Source organism: Musca domestica, unplaced genomic scaffold (genome assembly GCF_030504385.1).
Source record: "Musca domestica strain aabys unplaced genomic scaffold, Musca_domestica.polishedcontigs.V.1.1 10, whole genome shotgun sequence".
NCBI classification, from domain to species: Eukaryota; Metazoa; Arthropoda; class Insecta; order Diptera; family Muscidae; genus Musca; species Musca domestica.
Window position 1 is genome coordinate 14,095,238 of NW_026712115.1, and position 21,855 is coordinate 14,117,092.

Genomic DNA, 21,855 nt, shown 5'->3' on the forward strand with positions numbered 1-21,855 from the left:
CGGGTGTAATTTATTTTGGAGAAGGGAAACAAAAGACCGGCTGTTGTGAAATAAATGCCTTGCCAGAACAACTTTTTTTTGCAATTTTTGTATGTTTATATGCACGCGTATGTATGTGGTATGTATATGTATATCATGGTGCATAAAATTCTTAGTAGAGTAGTATGCTGTTGTGTTCAATTATTTGGGCTGTTCCAGAACCTGCAAGAATCGATTAGTTTTGCAATTTTCTTCGATATCATAAAGGCAAAATCGGTTGTCGTAGTAAAAACATTTACATTCATGCAGTTCTGGAACAACCATATATAAATATATATAGATATAGAAAATTATTTTGAAAAGAAATCTTGACCTACTACTCACTTTGGTGGGCTTTGTTAATTAATTCAAAAATACCAAACAAACAAAACTACTTATTGCATTCGTTTGTCATTATATTCATTAAACATCATGTTACAAATGCTTCTGTTCTTAAAGAAAAATGGTGAGACAATGTTTTAAACCGATATTTTTCCTTGTTTGACCTTACAAAACATTTGCAACGTCAAATAAATGTTTGACGAAAAATGAGGAAAATAATTGATCATATGTGTTCACATTATGGACACACTGGTCAAATTTTTGTTTCCTGGCAAATAATTTTGTTTTCCCAAAATCAGCTGTTTTTGTATTTGCCGTCAAATAATATTTGTTGGTCAGATTGTGACAAAGAAATATTTGACATTTTTCGTCAAATATTTGCCCAATGTGACCTTACCTTTAGTAGTGCAGCGGTGAGTGTTAAGGCAAACAACAAACATATTTGCATTGCCTGGCTCTTGATTGTGTTGTTCCAAAAGTTTATGCCGCTCTTTCAAGAGTTCAATAGTTTCTACTTTCCTTGATGACTTTTTACCATTGTTTTTTCCGGGCGATCGAGAAGCTTCAATAGTAGGTTACATCAGTCTCGTCATTAGCATTGTCCACTTGCTCATTTTCATGAACTAATAGACGTTATTACCCTTATGTTTTCCTTATTTTCTATTCCAAGTGCACCTGGTGGATTCAGTAACTTTTGAAACTGCATTATATTAGCGACAGACTCATCCAATGGCGACAAAATTTTTTTGCTTAAAAATGCCACCTCCAGTGCTGCTGGTTTCATCTTTGTTGTGCACAAGTTTCTTTTTAGTTTTAAATTTTTCCAAACCTGGAAGAATTTTAGAAAACCAACTAATAAAAACATAAAAAATAATTTTAATTTTTACATACTTTTTGCCAGCCATCGGAGTCTCTAATTGGAGGCCCGTTTATATTTAATTTTGTAGCAATAGATTCCCAATCAGATTTAAAATTAGCTGGAACATGACCTTTGGTAAACCCTGTTGCCAAACATGGATTTTTTTCCAATTAGGAAACTAAAATTTCAAATTGTTTTGCTGTTGTTATTTTCATGGCCAAATATCAAATACAAAATGCATACAATATCAACGTCGACTAAAAAACACTAGAGGTGTGTCTGGTTACCCTAAAATTTGTAACAATTGTTACAAATTGTTACTGGAAGTCGTCTGTTAACCCGAAAGTTCTGCAAAAGAGAGCGGTTGGAGAGAGAAATTTTGACAGTTCATTCATTGAGAGTTTGCAAATTCTTGCTGGACAAATTTCTTCTTGCAACTCTTCTTCTTCTCATTCATCGACATTCAATCAGATGTTTTCTATTGTTTGCTTATTTAATTTTATGCTTTCAATTTGAAAAAATGTTTTGGGAATTAGCAAGACTAATTGTTTTTGGAGAATAACTTTACAAAATGTGAAAAACATAAAAATTTGTTGCTAATTTCCTTTTTATTTATAAAACTTGTAAAATTGGTGGTGCTTCCTTTCTTTTAATTCTTTTAATGGGGACAAATTGGTTTGTTTTGACAAATCAGCTGATTATTTGCAAGTTTCCGCAGGAATACCGTCTGTTTACTTTTCGAATTTTCCTTGCAAAAGAGAATAAAACTACCTTAATCTCTCAGAAAGAAGTTGCTGAACAATTCCTGCTGGAAAAGTAACCAGACACACCTTATGTCGTCGCAATTTTTTACGGCGACAGATATTCTCAAAAATCGACTTCACGTCGACTGTTGTATCGACAATGATAATGGCAACCATTTGTCGCTATCGACAAAAAACGACAACCCTAATATCATTATTGTCGCCTTGACTTAATTTTGCGACGCCGACGATAACCGTAATAGGGCCGAATGGGAAATAGATGTCGGAAATATATACAAATTAAAATCTAAAAAAATTCTTAGCCAATTGCATGTGAGTATGCGCTAGTATGTTAGAGAAACTAGGGTAGGGAGTTAGAGGCAGAAAATTTATTTAAACATACGACATAGTAGAGAGTCGGTCGTATAACGTAAAGACATACGCTGGGTGAGACGTTGAGGAAAAACCAATGGAATATGAGAAAATTGGAAAAATTGTTCTATTAAAAAACTGACTTGGAGAACATTTTATATGCCAAAATACTCGTAAGGGTTCCCACTTTCATGTGGCATTCACAGTTTTTTGGACGTTTTTATATGGAGGCTTCCAGTGGAATATGAGAAAATTGGAAATTTTGTTCTACCAAAAACTGACTTGGAGAACATTTTATATGCCAAAATACTCGTAAAGGCTCTCACTTTTATGTGGCATTCACAGTTTTTTGGACGTTTTTATATGGAGGCTTCCAGAGCCAGATTCCCGTCCTGACCACCAGTGGAATATGAGAAAATTGGAAAATTTGTTCTACCAAAAACTGACTTGGAGAACATTTTATATGCCAAAATACTCGTAAGGGCTCCCACTTTAATTTGGCATTCACATTTTTTTGGACGTTTTTATATGGAGGCTTCCAGAGCCAGATTCCCGTCCTGACCACCAGTGGAATATGAGAAAATTGGAAATTTTGTTCTACCAAAAACTGACTTGGGAAACATTTTATATGCAAAAATACTCGTAAGGGCTCCCTCTTTCATTTGGCATTCACAGTTTTTTGGACGTTTTTATATGGAGGCTTCCAGAGCCAGATTCCCGTCCTGACCACCAGTGGAATATGAGAAAATTGGAAATTTTGTTCTACCAAAAACTGACTTGGAGAACATTTTATATGCCAAAATTCTCGTAAGGGCTCCCACTTTCATTTGGCATTCACAGTTTTTTGGACGTTTTTATATGGAGGCTTCCAGAGCCAGATTCCCGTCCTGGCCACCAGTGGAATATGAGAAAATTGGAAATTTTGTTCTACCAAAAACTGACTTAGAGAACATTTTATATGCAAAAATACTCGTAAGGGCTCTCACTTTCATGTGGCATTCACAGTTTTTTGGACGTTTTTATATGGAGGCTTCCAGAGCCAGATTCCCGTCCTGGCCACCAGTGGAATATGAGAAAATTGGAAATTTTGTTCTACCAAAAACTGACTTGGGAAACATTTTATATGCAAAAATACTCGTAAGGGCTCCCTCTTTCATTTGGCATTCACAGTTTTTTGGACGTTTTTATATGGAGGCTTCCAGAGGCAGATTTCCGTCCTGACCACCAGTGAAATATCAGAATTTGAAAATGTTGTTGTATCATAAACTGATTTGCGATGTTATGTATGGAATTAATAACTGGGGTATGAGAATTCATTATGGAACAAAATGTGTTTATTTCATGGACTTTTTCATTCATACGTTGCTAACTATCGATAACATCGAATTTCACCAAAACTACAGGGTGACCCAGAACATCGAAATTTCACATTTAATACTTTTATTCAACTGTGCGTAAGAGAAGAAACCTGGAACCGATTTGAAAACAAATTTAATTTATAAAATTATGAATGAAAAAGTCCATGAAATAAACAAATTTTGTTCGATAATGAATTCTCATACACCGGTTATTAATTCCATACATAACAACAACAACATTTTCAAATTCTGATATTCCATTGGTGGTCAGGACGGGAATCTGGCTCAGGAAGCCTCCATAAAAAAACGGCCAAAAAACTGTGACTGCCAAATGACAGTGGGAGGCCTCAGGAGTATTTTGGCATATAAAATGTTCTCCAAGTCAGTTTTTTGTAGAACAAATTTTCCAATTTTCTGATATTCCACTAGTGGTCAGGACGTGAATATGGCTCTATAATTATAGATCATCTGTAATGGGTAAAGCTTCGCGAAACAAAAAATATCATGTGTTTTTTGAAAAAATATAAATTAAATTTAGAACGAGTGTATTCATGGTACAATGAAGTAGGTAAAGTCATGCAATCATATGTTTACAAGTTTTTCAAAATGTTTTATTTGACATTTTATTGTCAAAATGTATATAGTAAATCAGGGTTTAAAAGCCAGCACTTAATGAAATTAGCCCTAGCCAGCAATTTCTTTCTAAGAGGGTGAGTGTGAAAAGTAAACAGACGGAATCCCTGCAAACTTGCAAACAATCAGCAGATTTCTCAAAACAAAAAAGTTTGTCTGCAAATAAAAGAAATTAAGAACACAGAAATTAAAACGGAATCGAAAAAAAAACAAAACAACAGTGCTTGCGTTTTTTAAAATAAATTAATAAATAGAAGCAGAAGAAGAGTTGCAAGAAGAAATTTGTCCAGCAAGAATTTGCAAACTCTCAGTGAAAGAACTGTCAAAATTGCTCTCTCAAATCGATCTATTTGGAGATATATTGTGTTAACAGACGACTTTCAGTAACAATTTGCAACGATTGTTACAAATTTTAGGGTAACCAGACACACCTATTTTTGTTTAGCCCTAACAAACAAAAAATTCAGTACACAAAATAATCAATAGCTCTGATTTCGGGTGCTGCTATTTTAGTTTCAGCCGAAAACATATTTCTATGGTTGTGTGTTGTCAACGTACGTAACACGTACATATTTATTTGAACTCAACAGCTAATCGAAGTTTATTTTTGAAATTTAACTTGTCAATATGTTCATCTGAAATAATATCGTATACATTGAAAATAGGCATTAACTGAACGGCTTCAACAATATTTACGCATTGTCTATATATGAATATATCAAATCTATAAAATCGCGTTTTTTTATCGCATTTCATACGATGTGAAATTGTTATAAGCAACACTGAACTCAAAAAATGAATATTTGTTTTTGTTTGGCTAAAATGAAACTAAGTAGTAGAAGCCGTCCAGCTTTTTGGGTGTTGAGCTGTTTTTATGTAAGGGCGAATTTAATTTAAGCTTCAGCCGCTCACTGCTATTTTGTTTTAGCTGACGATTTCAAGTAGCATTAGCTCTCTCGGCTAATATTTTTGGAATGTGTGGCTATTTGTAGGCGTAGCTCATTGAGGGGCAACCCTTGAAAAATTTTTAGCAGCACGGCTGAATATTTCCGATGCTATTGCCAATTTGGGGTTAGCATTTTAAACCCTGTTGTAAGTTCATTATACATACACAAATCAGATATAGGAATCTGTTATCTATGCAGTAAAATTTAACAAGGTAAATTACGGAAAATGCAGGGATGGATATGCTTATAAGAAATAACTTCTTAATTTTATAGCATGTTTCCGTTGGAAACCGAACAACGTTGTTCGCTCTCAGAATTAGTTACACGAATTAACCCGTTCATACGGCTCGATTCGTAATTCATAGTAAAATAATTCTTTTTTTCAAAATTTAGTTTTTTGATTTTAATGGGAATTTATACTAAAATACATTAAATTCTCACTAATATGAATAGAAGAAATTATTATTTTTCTCCCAAAGATTTATTATAACATTAATTTTATAATTTTCATTCACGTCTCCAACTTTTTGTGTAAATGTTGACATTTTGAACATATTTTTGTATTTTTTTATTTTTAAATTCTGCTGGAGAGACACTTGTCAAACATTTTTTCTGCCGATACAAACATTTTGAAAATATTCCCTCTTTTGTTTCCTGTTTTCTGTGGTAATTTCAACTCGTGGACAAAATGCGTACCTCGGATAAGAGAGGAAACAAAATTTACTTTCGTTTGAATGTACATACGCTATTCTACATTGTAGTTTTCATTCATAAATTTCAGTCTTCCCAAATTTTTTCAAAATTTCATTAAATTTTTCTATTTTCAATTTTTAAATGTCATAATTAATTTTTTCGATAAATGCTCTCATTTGTTACGGATGGGACATATTTTTTCGTTGTTCTGAGAGTGATTTGATTTGAACAATGTACAAATATGAGTGTTCGCTTAGGAAATATTGTGTGAAGAATTAAGTAGTTTTTTCATAGTTAAGGGTCAAACAACGAATAGAGAGCGAATCCAATGCAGTGGAAACGCCACATTACCATGAGTGTGTTGTGGGGGTTCTTAAATATTTTGACTTTAAGATGAAAATTTGTACTCACTTCAAATATAATTTTGAGCTTAAAAAATCAAAGGAAATCCAAGACTATACCCTGATAAAAATTCACGATCGACGTTCGAATTATTCTTTAAATATCAACGATTTGAGAACCGGAAATATTTTTTAAAATTCCTGCATTGAAGCGCATATCTTAAAGCAGTCTAGATTTCACTTCTATGAAATGAACATGTAGTAAAAATCTATTAAATTCCACTATTTTGTATAAATCCATAAATTGGGACTGATGACTGCAAAAAAACAGGGCAGGGTACGTTCAAAAAAATCCACCGTTTGTTGCTGATATTTTTGATTTGTATCTTCTGTGTATGGGTCTCTTGTTTTATTTTCGTCATGATATCAAGGTGGGGCAGAACTACCATATGATTTTAATTTTTTTTATTTTCTTGGCTTAATATGTCACCTTTATTTGTTTATGTATGTGTTTTCTTTTCAATAACAAAAAAACTGTTCAGCAAACATTCAAATTCGGGTGTTTTCAAAATGTTTATTTCAACGTATGCATCGACAAAATCTAGAGTTTTTGTAGCGAAATAATCCTTTAGAGATATATAGTACATGATTTTGAAAAGAAGTGTTGACATTTCATTCAATTATCGCGGTTTTCAATTATTTATTCAAAATAAATGCAACAAGTTGTTTGATTTTTTATTGTTTTGATACTAATTCTGACATTACACGCCAAACAGGTAGACCTCTATACTTGCAATTTTTTCAAAGTTGACCTACCTTCTCTTCATTGTACCATGATTGAATCTATTCCTGCTTATATTATCAATCCGTTATATATTCAACGAGGCTCCAATAGCCAACTCGTTGTTTTATGTCCATTACAGGAACACAACATTTCCAGGCAAAATTGTTACATTTGAAACTTCAGGAAAAAAGGAAAAACAAGTAATGGGCGCCATACTGAAACGTGGAACTATTTAGATAATTCTCTTCTATGGGTAAAGTATTCAGAAGGAACCCCTTGTGTGGATTTTAAGACAATTCCATTAAAAAAATGGTCTGAAATCAATATCGTGGACCTATATAGATAATTCTCTTAAAGGGGATAAAGCACTCAAGGAACTCCTTGAGTGGATTTACAGACAGTTCCCTTGAAAAATGTGGATAAAATCATCCAAATACCGAATATCGGGTGGTACTGTTATATGGGGGATATACGATATCGTGGACCTATATAGACAGTGAACGGAATGACGAACATAAAATATAAAAACTACAAGTTTTCAATGCTTCAAAACGATTTTCAATGCTCAAACGTTTTACGGTGTTACCTAAATTCGATGTACTCGGTCCACCACATAAGTAAAACGCACTTATTTATAATAGAGTTACCCAAAAGAATCGGGCGCATAAAATTTCTAAATTAAGCATTTCAATTTTAACAATTGAACCTTTTTTCTTGTTTTGAAAATAGCATTCATTTCATTCATTTATTGAATTTAGATTTTTTTGAAAAATAATCTTATTTTGATTGGACGATAAGCATTTGCCACTGATGTTGGAGTACAGGAATTTGATTTGTTGCTATAATTGCCATAATTAGTATTGGCCAATGGCTACGGGATGACGAAGAACGGGTGGCTTTATAGTTTATATTGAAAAAGTTACACACAAAAATTAAGACGATGGAAGAACGTTGGCCTTGCCTTAAACCTATTGGAATAGTGTTCTGAAATATATCTTCAATTGAAGCAAAATATTGCAGTGATTCAGGAAAGAATATGAAAGAATATGAAAATGCACATGCAAGTCGTTCTACAAATCTAACAATGCAATGTGAAAAGAGGTCAACAGCATTCCAGTGATGATGATAAATTCCAAAAGGACTCACAAGATGAGAATAGTGCAGGAAAAATTTTAGATCAAGATTAACGCGTGCATTCTATGTCAAATGCAGGGGGAAATGTGGGGAAGGTTTCGAAATCCCCATTCCTATAAAATTAAATCAAAAATTAGAATAGAACCACCCCAATTGGTTATAGATGAATCAATATATTTAAAAAAGGCTTCGAAAGATCACAGGATGATAATAACGATGATGATGACGGGTACAGGAAGGAAATATCCAGACAATATTGTCTACTTTTGCAAATTTTAATTTTATACGATAGTCCAATTACTTAAGATGAGATTTTATTTATTTTCCATTTTTTGGAACTCATTTGGGGTAGGTACCAAAGGAAGTTGAAATATATTGACATCAAGCCCAATTAATGTATCAAATCAGAAATTCTCTTCCAGAATATGCATCGCTTAATCGCTTTGGCAATTGCAATGGGTCCAGATGTGTAGGAATTTACAATTAATGCATTTGAAGCCAAGGGAGTTGTAAATATTCAGTATTTGTTTCAAACTTTAATTTAAAAATGATTTGTTTATTTTTGTTTTTACGTTTTTCAATTTGAAACTAATTGTCAAAATGACTTTTTAGTTCCTGTAACGACAATGTTGTTCTTGTAAATTGTTAGTTGTTGCTGATGCATACACCTTATAAATACACCTTGGTATCAATTTTTACAACAGTATCATTAGGTAGATTTTAAAATAGGGACCTTGCGTATTTGGGTGAAGCGGCCATACAAAACACTTTTCATCCAGAATATTTGTGTACGCTTCGTTAAATATTAAGTGCCCCGTAAACGATCAAAATGCATTATATCAAAATCGTGTATGTGTGCATTAAGCTTTCAACGCACACTGTTCATGCATTCAGAGAAAGGAAAAGAAAGAAAAGAGAACAGTAAAAAAATAAAAGAATCTGGATGAAAGAGTGCCACAAAAAAAATCATTTACTCATGAAAATTTATTAGTTAAATAAAGAGTGTCATCGGCAAATGATTTTAAAAATTGTTTAAAAATAGATAGCTGGTTGAGTCTCTAATTAAATTTTCGGTATTTCGGCATGAATTCTCCATATTAATTTTCTTTAATAATATGATTATTATATATTTCACATTTAACATTCGAACAGTGCTGCTAAACTTCCAATAACTCCAAAACATTTTTGTTTTCTCAGTATTCCACATCTTTATGTACCCATTTGCTTTGAAAAAAACGTCACAAATGAGAATATGCATGATCTCTTCAGCGCACACACTTCAAAATCGAACGCGATGCACGAGAAAAATTAAAGATTTTTAATTTTGCTTCATGCATCGTATGTTTAACGCATGCATTTTGATCGTTTTCGGGCCACTTTAGATAACGCTGTTGCTGTAAGGATGGTAGCTGAATACAGGTATATTCATCAGCTCTTGTTAACTTTGATGTATCAAATACTTAAAAAATACTCTTTTCTCAAACGTTGTCGTTCAAAGACTGTTACTCGTTTGATTAAATGCAAATGAGAATTTAATATTTTTTTGACGGTTTATTGTACACGCAGCTGTGTTAATGCGGCTACCTATTTAAGTTATATTATCCTCGATTTATTTGCTACTTCTACTTCATTGCTATGGATATTGAAATTTCTTTTTTTACATTCGAAAAAACATTAAGAAGAGTGTATTGTAACTTCTGAATTTAATTTATGTTTGTAGGACTTTTGCAAAAACACGTCCTATTATTACAGATGATATATATTTTTGCAGCCAGATTTCCGTTCTAACCACCAGTGTATTATAAGAAAATTGTATAATTTGTTTTTCCAAAAACTGATTTGGAGAACATGTCGCACAGTATTAAAAAATGTATTAAATTTGAAATTACGATGTTCTGAGTCACCCTTTAGTTATAGGTATAGCCGACTGCTACTTTCAGAACTTTGAGTAGTAAATGTCGACTAATCGCAAGTCGACTTACCTATCCCTAAATATTTCGAGGTTATTGCGTTAGGTGGTTCAGAGACGTAACTAAAATCTAAGCGCTCTAATAAGGATGTCAAACAGTCACCTATTCTTAAAGTCTTGTTTCCCTCGAGCTCCTCTCAACAATGGAATTGGACGATACGTATGCCAACTACAGAGAGTTACTTTAAAGTTTTGTAAAAATAATGGGTCCAGCAAGGGAATGAGGTAATGAAACAGTCTTCGGCAGCATTCGTTTGATATTAATTAGTATAATTTAAATAGAGAATTCATTGAAAATAATCTTGTGGACTTCGCTAAGGAAAATCCAGGCGTAGTGGTCTATGTAAAACCCAGACGACATCGCACTCCTGTATTGGTTGGAGAGTATTGTAAGTTAAATAATGTAGTAGCATACGGTTAAAATTTATTAATAGAAAACTCTTTTTTTGTTAGTAAATGGGGGTCGGGAATGGCTGAATTGTCGCAATTCTACGAAAGAAGATATACTGAAATGGATTGAATTACTAAAAACACAAAATGGACCATCTAGTACCATGCGATTGCGTAAAATGTGGCATACAGACGTTCCTTCTATTCAGGGTGCTTGGACACCATTTATGCTGCGTAGTCCGGAAATGAACTTAGTAACTTTTCCCTCTGAAGAATACTCAACGCCTTTGGATATTGAACAGTCTGCTACAGAGAAGTTATTAGAATTATATAAAGAGGAAAAGCAAACTTAATGTCAGGCAACACGGTCGACATGTTGAACATTAGGAATGGGTTTGTGTTCTAATAACACTTTTCTCCCTGATTTTCTCTGTCGTCGTTAATTATCTTCTTGATAAGACACATGTAGAGATAACCTATGAAAAATAAAAATGCATGCACCAAGTTATTCTCTATTATTGTAAAAACTTAAATTGCCAGGACTATTTCAATAGCTTAGCTGTTTTTGTGGCAGCCCCACTGTTACAGAACAAACTGAGGCAACAGTTCTTAACCGAGTAAAAAGTGGGTCATCCCATACCGTAAAGATTACTGCCACAGAAACGTCGTTGATATTACAGATTATCGGCTTTATTACATATTTACTGTGTGTTGTCAATATAGGATGAACAAAGTCATTTTGTATGGTTCTAAAAAAGGCATGAGTATAAGGTCATCAGCTACTATAACATTGTACGATAACAATATAACATTTTAAAATTACAATATGACAAAAAAAAAAAAAAAAAACAAATAATAAAACTTTCCTTTGTAAGATATGTTTCTTATGTTTGTTTGTAGCTTAGCCGCTGTTATTAATGTAGTGTTTATACGCCTGCCTTAAAATCTCATTCTGAGGAAACTGCAACTCTAATCTAATATCTGCCCTGCAAAATAAAAAAATATAACATCTGAAACAAAGCAGTCTAGGGTCTTGACGAGGAGCTTCATATGGACGCATTATTTCGGGAAGTTCAACCAAAATGTATTAAAAGAAATGTTCGTCAAAGTCACATAACTTACGGATTAGATTTATGCGACCAGCTAAGGACATAGCAACCGTAACAGCTCGATTTATGTGTCCAGCCACATGACTGGTACATTTATATTTGTCATTCTAAATATCGTTTTTTGTACTTTTTTACTTTAGTTGTAATCATGGTACAATAAAATCAAGGTAAGGCTATAATGCCATATTTTAATTTTTTTTATTTACTTGGCTTAATATGTCAACTTTTTTGTTTATGTGTATGTACTCTTTTCAATAATAAAAAAATGTTCAGAAAAATTCAAATTCGAGTGTTTTCAAAAAGCGTATTGCAAGGTATGCACCTACAAAATCTACTGTTTACAATCCCACGGCGGCCGGTTCTATGTACCGGATTGACTCGGAGGCATATTTCTCCGACCAGGGGTCGCCAACCCAGCAAATACATGTTCGTGTTCGTCCATTTTTCTGATGTGGGAGCAACATTACCCGGAATGTTTGCTCCGTATTCTCTTGGTCCGAGCCAGGATCGAGACCAACCCCGGACCATGGTTCTGCTCCTTTTGTCGTAATCGCATCCATAACAGGTCGGTTTCGGTGAGATGCAACGGATGCATGGAGTGGGTGCATTTCCGAAATTGTTCCGGCCTAAACCGGATACAGGAGTATAGCGATAGGTACTACATTGCTTCCTGCTGCGCCAATGTAGACCCCAGTGAGTCTTCATCTTCGGCGTCCTCATCGTCGTCGCAATTTGAGACTCCCCCGCAATCTCCGCAACAGCAATCTACGCAGCAGTTTACGCCCCACATTGCTGTTCAAGGTTCCGGATAATGCATCATTTCTCCAATTTAATTGTGATGGTCTCAGAGGTAAGATCAACGAAATTGTAAGCTTTATGAGTTGGAAGAACATAAAGGTCGCAGCGATCCAGGAAACGAAGCTGAGTACCACCTGCAGGCTTCAAAGTTGTGATGGATACAACGTACTGAGGAAGGATCGCTCCAGAGGTGGAGGATTAGCGTTCCTATTGCACCACTCTGTCCAGTACAGACCTATCTCGCCTGAGCTTGACTCTAGTGACCCGTACATGGAATGTATGGGGGTAGCGGTCAAGTGTGGAACCGCCGTATAATAGCTGTGCCCCACGTTATATGCCTAATATCAGTTCACTACTGGTAGGCAATAACCGTCTAGGGGATTTCAATGCCCATCATGAATTATGGCATTCCGTCCTAGGTAATGACCAGAGAGGCATGGCGCTGGCTGAGCAAATTGATAGCTCTACGTTTTGCACAGTGAATGAGGACGCGCCCACCAGAATAAGGGGAGACTGCCACAGTTCTTCGGACATATCCATCGTGTCCCCAGGTCTGACGAATGACGTAACTTGGCAATCAGTCATTTATCTAGGCTCAGACCACCTCCCCATTATTATCGCCATCAACAGACCACCCGACTTCATTGACTCTGAACGCCGCACTTTCCTTAACCACGGGAAAGCTAATTGGCAAGAATTCAGAGAGTATACCAATCGCCGCTTCAGAGAACTGAACCCAACCCATCTGATGTTCAGGTAGCGGATAGGTGTTTCCGGGACATCATCAAAGCTGCAGCCGTTCGCTATATACCTGCTGGTCGAATACCTAAAATAAGACCAAATTTCCCAGCAGAGGCAGCGGGATTAGCAAACGAGCGAGATGAGCTTCGCCGTACTAACCCTTACTCTGGAGGTAAACAGGTTAGTAGGTGAGCATAAGCGGAAAAAGTGGTTAGAACATCTGAAGCATTGCAACATCGGTACCGGAACGAGTAATTTGTGGGCAACGGTTAAGTCGCTCTCGAACGCTGGGAAAAAGGACGATCGGACATCTGTCTCATTCAACGGCGTAGAATTGACAGATCCGAAGAGGTGCACGTGTTATTTTAACCGGCAGTTTGTAGAGCACCCCGAGAGTGACAGGGCGAAGAGAAGGATCCTACGCCGTGTACGATCCCTTCCAGCCGAGGAGGTACCACCACAATTTAGGTTGGCAGATGTTCCACAGGTCATCAGAAGCGCAAAGTCATCCAAAGCGCTTGGTCCTGACGGAATCTCAATGGTGATGTTGAAGCAACTGGATGAACCAGGAGTTGAGTATCTTACAAAGCTTCTCAATCTGTCGTTAGCCACCCTAGTAGTTCCCGATGCCTGGAAAATGGGCAGGGTGGTCCCGCTACTGAAGCCAGGCAAGGATGCCAGCAAAAGTGATTCATACAGGCCGATATCACTTTTGCCACCAGTAGAAAAGACGCTTGAGGCTTTACTCCTCCCCAGCATAAGAGAGTGTTTCCCAGTAGCCGATCATCAACACGGATTCCGGAAATTGCATAGCACAACAACAGCTTTACACGCCATTTCCACACATGTCAGTAGAGGTCTCAACCAGAACAGGCCGTGCGATAGAACAGTTATGGTGGCACTTGATTTATCAAAAGCCTTTGATACAGTCAATCGCGCCACACTGTTCGAGGACATTGAGCGCACCGCCCTCCGGCCAAGTTTGAAACGTTGGATAGTTAACTACATGTGTGGACGCTAGTCGTACATGAAATTAAGAATTCCGAGTTGAACAGGGAGTTCCTCAAGGTGGGGTGATATCTCCGGAACTGTTTAACCTTTACCTTTCTGACATTCCACGCCCTCCAGACGGCATAGAGATTATAACGTACGCAGACGATTGTACGCTCGTGACCTCCGGACCCATTATTGATAGCATTTGCGATCGGTTAAACGCTTACCTTGTTGATCTTACTGCCTTTTTTACTAGAGGAATATGAAGATATCCGCCACTAAGTCGACGGCCACACTTTTTACCACATGGACTGCGGAGATGGGGCTATCCTTGAATGTGCAGGTCGATGGTGCTATAATTCCGACCACCAACTACCCCAAGGTATTAGGGGTCACATTCGATAGCCTCTTTAAGTCGTCCGCGCATACCACAGCTATCTGCGACAAGATTAGAATTAGGAACAAGGTCCTCAAGTCTCTGGCTGGTAGTACTTGGGGAGCTGATAAGAAAACCTTGTTGACCTCTTACAATAGGCCGGTCAGTGGTAAACTATGCGGCTCCGGTGTGGTCCGCCAACGTCAGTGCTACGCAGTGGAAAAATGTGCAGTCCTGAAAGAATTCCGCCCATAGAACCGCAACAGGGTGCCTTCTCATGACACCTGTCGATCACCTACATGAGGAGGCGAAGGTCTTACCGGTGCGACAGCATAACAAAATGCTGTCAATGCAATACCTGCTTGGGTGTTATAGACAAAGCCATCCAAATCACCATCTTGTGGATAGGCAACCTCCGCCCAGGCACGTTAGGAAAGACCTTCATGATCTAGAGAAAAAGGTACAGAGGTATAAGAGAGAGCCTCTAGATCAACGGGCCTATCAAGCGGGACTGAATATTTTCACTCTAATGCGGTCTCAGAAGCCATTGAAGGATATAGAGTGAATACTGTGCTAGGAGACCATCCCCCTCCCGTCGCAGCTGAAGAACGAGAGCTGCCCCGACAAACCCGAGTAGTCTTGGCCCAATTACGATCCGGATGGTGCAGCCGCCTAAATTCCTACTGGGCCCGGATTAACGGCGACGTGCAGAACATCTGCCCAGCATGTGACACAGGCCCACATGACACGCTGCACCTATTTCGCTGCCCAGCCAAGCCTACTCACCTAACTCCAGTCTCGTTATGGACACAACCCATACAGGTTGCACCCTTTTTGAGACTGGACTTAGAGGCAGAACCTGATAGAACTGAGTCAGAAAATGGAAAAGAACGAACACGGATGTATGAGCTGCTACAACAACAACAGTTTTTGTAGCGAAGTAAACCATAAATAATATATAGAACATGATTTTGAAAATAAATTTTGACCTTTCATTCGGTTTTCTCATTTTTCAATTATTTCTTTAATATCAATGCAACATGTTGTTTTTTTTACGGTTTTTATAGTAGTTCTGATATTATAAGCGAAATAGGTGGACCTCTATACATGCATTTTTTTAAGTTAGCATACCGCACATTTCCGCACAATCCCACACCACTTACCTCTCTTTTATTCCCTCCTTAACAACTCTTTAACATATCCTCATTTTTTTCTTTAAACATACATTAAGTCATTTTATTATAAGTAATGTTAAAACTAATATTGAAAAAACTAACACAAAAGTGTATAAATAAAATTGTATAAAAATATAAATTAAACTATAATAATAAAAAATAGCTCGTTCAAAGAAATTAGTATAGTATATATAAGGATGGCAGTTTAATAAGTATTTCTTTTTTCTTTTAGATTTTTTTTTTAAACGAGCGGTCTTTTGACAATATTCCTTTGGACAAACATTAAGGACAATAAGGATCACACCACAAAATTACTCTAATAAGCAAGCTTTACACTTTCGAGTACTCGACCCACCCTAACGTCTCCTAAAAAAGATGTATTTTCTACACTGGACTCAAAGGGTATCCGACAAACAGTTTCAAAATTTGCCTACTAGGAACGTAAACGAATAATGTCCAAATCAAAACCCAGTAAGACATAAAAGCTGACGTACCTAACTTCAGCAGTAAATCACATAAATAAACTTAAAATATTAATTAATATACGTAGAGGAATACAAATAAAAAAACTTAAAAATATATATTTGTTGTCGGTCCAAAAAATAATAAAACTCGTGGTAGAAAGTATATGTTTATGATTGTCGATATATCTGATACTTCAGGGTCACCTCTGCGACCATTCAAATTCTGATGAAGTCTAACAATACTTCGTCACATCCGCAACTTTTTAACATCACTTAAAATAAGCATTGGTTGAGTTGGAATTACTTACACAGTTAGAAGGTTATACTTAGTCCCGGAACACTGTGACGTTAATAAACGGGTTGGAGGCTTTACAGCTTAAAATCAAAGTTTGAGGTACATTGGGTATTATTTCGAATGCGGAGCTTTGATCGGACGAGTGGAGATTTAATTTATTGTGTCAGTTTACCCATAGATGATACTCGGTCTACAGTATATTGTTGGGAACAGTGGACTTACCACTTTATCTACGGATGTTGGTCAGTGGTGTTAATGGGAATATTGCCCACAAGATGTCGCTGTCCGTTACCGACTCCGACCTGCAGAATCAAACAAGAATGGTTACGTTGGATTTTTTTTCTGTCCATTTCTAGTACTTCATCTTTTTAACTTATTTGTTTATCGGAGTATATTTAAGAAAAAAAAACTGCTTAATAAACATTTGACACTTAAGGCTTGTTATCTCCTCCCTCACAGTCACCTACTGTATCATAATTTTTAACATTTTTGCACATTTCCTTTCTTTTACTTCAAATATTTTTACCTTGTTACTAATTAGACGTTTATTTAACGTTTATTATAATGTCAATATATTTCGCTTATACGCATTGAAAGGCTTATTAGCTCAACACCACTAAATAACTAATCTTTTTTCCCATCAGTACTACCTTCTATAGGTTCGGGAGCAAAAATGGTTCCTTTCCATTACTAGCCATTTTCTGTTCGCCAAAGTCACATAACTTATGGATTAGATTTATTCGACCAGCTAAGGACATAGTAATCGTAACAGCTCGATTTATGTGTCCAGCCACATGGCTGGTACATTTATATTTGTCATTCTAAACATCGTTTTTTGTACTTTTTTACTTTAGTTGTAATCATGGTACAATAAATCAAGGTAAGGCAATAATACCATATTTTAATTTTTTTTATTTACTTGGCTTAATATGTCAACTTTTTTGTTTATGTGTATGTACTCTTTTCAATAATAAAAAAAATGTTCAGAAAAATTCAAATTCGAGTGTTTTCAAAAGGCGTATTGCAAGGTATGCACCTACAAAATCTACAGTTTTTGTAGCGAAGTAAACCATAAATAATATATAGAACATGATTTTGAAAATAAATTTTGACCTTTCATTCAGTTTTCGCGCTTTTCAATTATATCTTTAATATCAATGCAACAAGTTGTTTTTTACGGTTTTTATAGTAGTTCTGATATTATAAGCGAAACAGGTAGACCTCTATACTTGCATTATTTTTAAGTTAGCATACCGCACATTTCCGCACAATCCCACACCACTTACCTCTCTTTTATTACCTCCTTAACAACTCTTTAACATATCCTCATTTTTTTCTTTAAACATACATTAAGTCATTACTTATAAATGTTAAAACTAATATTAAAAAAACTAACACAAAAGTGTATAAATACAATTATATAAAAATATAAATTAAACTATAATAATAAAAATAGCTCGTTCAAAGAAATTAGTATAAAGTAAATATATATTTATATTGTCTTTCCTTTAAGGATTGCAGTTTAATAAGTATTTCTTTTTTCTTTTAGATTTTTTAAACGAACGGTCTTTTGACAATATTAAAAGATAACTTTAATGTTTTCTTTTGTCCTTTGGACAAACATTAAACAATATCCAATAAGGATCACACCACAAAATTACTCTAATAAGCAAGCTTTACACTTTCGAGTACTCGACCCACCCTAACGTCACCCAAAAAAGATGTATTTTCTACACTGGACTCAAAGGGGATCCGACGAACAGTTTCAAAACTTACCTACTAGGAACGTAAACGAATAATGTCCAAATCAAAACCCAATAAGACATAAAAGTTGACGTACCTAACTTCAACAGTAAATCACATAAATAAACTTAAAATATTAATTAATATACGTAGAGGAATACAAATAAAAAAACTTAAAAATATAAATTTGTTGTCGGTCCAAAAAAATAATAAAACTCGTGGTAGAAAGTATATGTTTATGATTGTCGATATATCTGATACTTCAGGGTCACCTCTGCGACCATTCAAATTCTAATGAAGTCTAACAATACTTCGTCACATCCGCAACTTTTTAACATCACTTAAAATAAGCATTGGTTGAGTTGGAATTACTTACACAGTTAGAAGGTTATACTTAGTCCCGGAACACTGTGACGTTAATAAACGGGTTGGAGGCTTTACAGCTTAAAATCAAAGTTTGAGGTACATTGGGTATTATTTCGAATGCGGAGCTTTGATCAGACGAGTGGAGATTTAATTTATTGTGTCAGTTTACCCATAGATGGTACTCGGGCTACAGTATATTGTTGGGAACAGTGGACTTACCACTTTATCTACGGTTGTTGATCAGTGGTGTTAATGGGAATACTGCCCACAAGATGTCGCTGTCCGTTACCGACTATGACCTGCAGAATCAAACAAGAATAGTTACGTTAGATTTTTTTCCTGTCCATTTCTAGCACTTCATCTTCTTACCTTATTTGTTTGTCGGAGTATATTTAAGAAAATAAAACGGTTTAATAAACATTTGACACGTAAGGCTTGTTATCTCCTCCCTCACAGCCACCTACTGTATCATAATTTTTAACATTTTTGCACATTTCCTTTCTTTTACTTCAAATATTTTTACCTTGTTACTAATTAGACGTTTATTTAACGTTTATTATAATGTCAATATATTTCGCTTATACGCATTGAAAGGCTTATTAGCTCAACACCACTAAATAACTAATCTTTTTTCCCATCAGTACTACCTTCTATAGGTTCGGGAGCAAAAATGGTTCCTTTCCATTACTAGCCATTTTCATAGCCCTCAAGATTTTTCCCTTTTTTTCCTAAAACAAGTCGTCCTTAAAATCTAATTCTGAGGAAACTGCAACTCTAATCTAGTATCTGACGAGAAGCTTGACGAGGAGCTTCATACGGACGCATTATTTCGGGAAGTTCAACCAAAATGTATTAAAAGTAATGTTCGCCAAAGTCACATAACTTACGGATTAGATTTATGCGGCCAGCTAAGGATATAGCAATCGTAACAGCTCGATTTATGTGTCCAGCCACATGACTGGTACATTTATATTTGTCATTCTAAACATCGTTTTTTGTACTTTTTTACTTTAGTTGTAATCATGGTACAATAAATCAAGGTAAGGCAATAATACCATATTTTAATTTTTTTATTTACTTGGCTTAATATGTCAACTTTTTTGTTTATGTGTATGTACTCTTTTCAATAATAAAAAAATGTTCAGAAAAAGTCAAATTCGAGTGTTTTGAAAAAGCGTATTGCAAGGTATGCACCTACAAAATCTACAGTTTTTGTAGCGAAGTAAACCATAAATAATATATAGAACATGATTTTGAAAATAAATTTTGACCTTTCATTCAGTTTTCGCGTTTTCCAATTACATCTTTAATATCAATGCAACAAGTTGTTTTTTACGGTTTTTATAGTAGTTCTGATATTATAAGCGAAATAGGTGGACCTCTATACATGCATTTTTTTAAGTTAGCATACCGCACATTTCCGCACAATCCCACACCACTTACCTCTCTTTTATTCCCTCCTTAACAACTCTTTAACATATCCTCATTTTTTTCTTTAAACATACATTAAGTCATTTTATTATAAGTAATGTTAAAACTAATATTAAAAAAACTAACACAAAAGTGTATAAATACAATTATATAAAAATATAAATTAAACTATAATAATAAAAATAGCTCGTTCAAAGAAATTAGTATAAAGTAAATATATATTTATATTGTCTTTCCTTTAAGGATTGCAGTTTAATAAGTATTTCTTTTTTCTTTTAGATTTTTTAAACGAACGGTCTTTTGACAATATTAAAAGATAACTCTAATGTTTTCTTTAGTCCTTTGGACAAACATTAAACAATATCCAATAAGGATCACACCACAAAATTACTCTAATAAGCAAGCTGCAAAATAAAAAAATTAACATCTGACGAGGAGCTTCATATGGACGCACTATTTCGGGAAGTTCAACCAAAATGTATTAAAAGTAATGTTCGCCAAAGTCACATAACTTACGGATTAGATTTATGCGGCCAGCTAAGGATATAGCAATCGTAACAGCTCGATTTATGTGTCCAGCCACATGACTGGTACATTTATATTTGTCATTCTAAACATCGTTTTTGTACTTTTTTACTTTAGTTGTAATCATGGTACAATAAATCAAGGTATTTTATTTTTTTTTATTTACTTGGCTTAATATGTCAACTTTTTTGTTTATATGTATGTACTCTTTTCAATAATAAAAAAAATGTTCAGAAAAATTCAAATTCGAGTGTTTTCAAAAAGCGTATTGCAAGGTATGCACCTACAAAATCTACAGTTTTTGTAGCGAAGTAAACCATAAATAATATATAGAACATATAATATATAGAACCTTTGCGACCATTCAAATTCTTATGAAGTCTAACAATACTTCGTCACATCCGCAACTTTTTAACATCACTTAAAATAAGCATTGGTTGAGTTGGAATTACTTACACAGTTAGAAGGTTATACTTAGTCCCGGAACACTGTGACGATAAAAAACGGGTTGTAGACTTTACAGCTTAAAATCAAAGTTTGAGGTACATTGGGTATTATTTCGAGTGCGGAGCTTTGATCGGACGAGTGAAGATTTAATTTATTGTGTCAATTGACCCATAGATGGTACTCGGGCTACAGTATATTGTTGGGAACAGTGGACTTACCACGTTATCTACGGATGTTGGTCAGTGGTGTTAATGGGAATACTGCCTACAAAATGTCGCTGTCAGTTACCGACTCCGACCTGCAGAATCAAACAAGAATGGTTACGTTGGATTTTTTTTCTGTCCATTTCTAGTACTTCATCTTCTTAACTTATTTGTTTGTCGGAGTATATTTAAGAAAAAAAAAACTGCTTAATAAACATTTGACACTTAAGGCTTGTTATCTCCTCCCTCACAGTCACCTACTGTATCATAATTTTTATCATTTTTGCACATTTCCTTTCTTTTACTTCAAATATTTTTACCTTGTTACTAATTAGACGTTTATTTAACGTTTATTATAATGTCAATATATTTCGCTTATACGCATTGAAAGGCTTATTAGCTCAACACCACTAAATAACTAATCTTTTTTCCCATCAGTACTACCTTCTATAGGTTCGGGAGCAAAAATGGTTCCTTTCCATTACTAGCCATTTTCTGTTCGCCAAAGTCACATAACTTATGGATTAGATTTATTCGACCAGCTAAGGACATAGTAATCGTAACAGCTCGATTTATGTGTCCAGCCACATGGCTGGTACATTTATA

The 21,855-nt window shown here is 35.1% G+C and overlaps 1 protein-coding gene and 1 long non-coding RNA gene across 2 annotated transcripts; both read left to right on the plus strand.

The window, feature by feature from the left end:
• Positions 1–7,834: 7,834 nt before the first annotated feature.
• On the plus strand, positions 7,835–8,930 carry LOC109613117 (uncharacterized). Its single transcript, XR_002194807.2, has 2 exons — positions 7,835–8,572; positions 8,633–8,930. It is a non-coding gene; the product is annotated as an uncharacterized LOC109613117 (long non-coding RNA).
• Positions 8,931–10,183: 1,253 nt separating this feature from the next.
• On the plus strand, positions 10,184–11,087 carry LOC101900461 (large ribosomal subunit protein mL43). Its single transcript, XM_005175690.4, has 3 exons — positions 10,184–10,418; positions 10,476–10,582; positions 10,647–11,087. The coding sequence occupies exons 1-3, from the start codon at positions 10,282–10,284 to the stop codon at positions 10,934–10,936; spliced, it is 534 nt and encodes a 177-aa protein (XP_005175747.1). The 5' UTR covers positions 10,184–10,281; the 3' UTR covers positions 10,937–11,087.
• Positions 11,088–21,855: the final 10,768 nt, after the last annotated feature.

What these genes read in the sequence shown, in the direction of transcription:
- LOC101900461 (XM_005175690.4), top strand. Translation starts at nt 10,282, where the DNA reads ATGTCAAACAGTCACCTATTCTTAAAGTCTTGTTTCCCTCGAGCTCCT. An exon ending in GGGTCCAGCAAGGGAATGAG is followed by an intron (nt 10,419 to 10,475) that starts GTAATGAAACAG and finishes TAATTTAAATAG; the next exon opens with AGAATTCATTGAAAATAATC. An exon ending in TGTATTGGTTGGAGAGTATT is followed by an intron (nt 10,583 to 10,646) that starts GTAAGTTAAATA and finishes TTTTTTTGTTAG; the next exon opens with TAAATGGGGGTCGGGAATGG.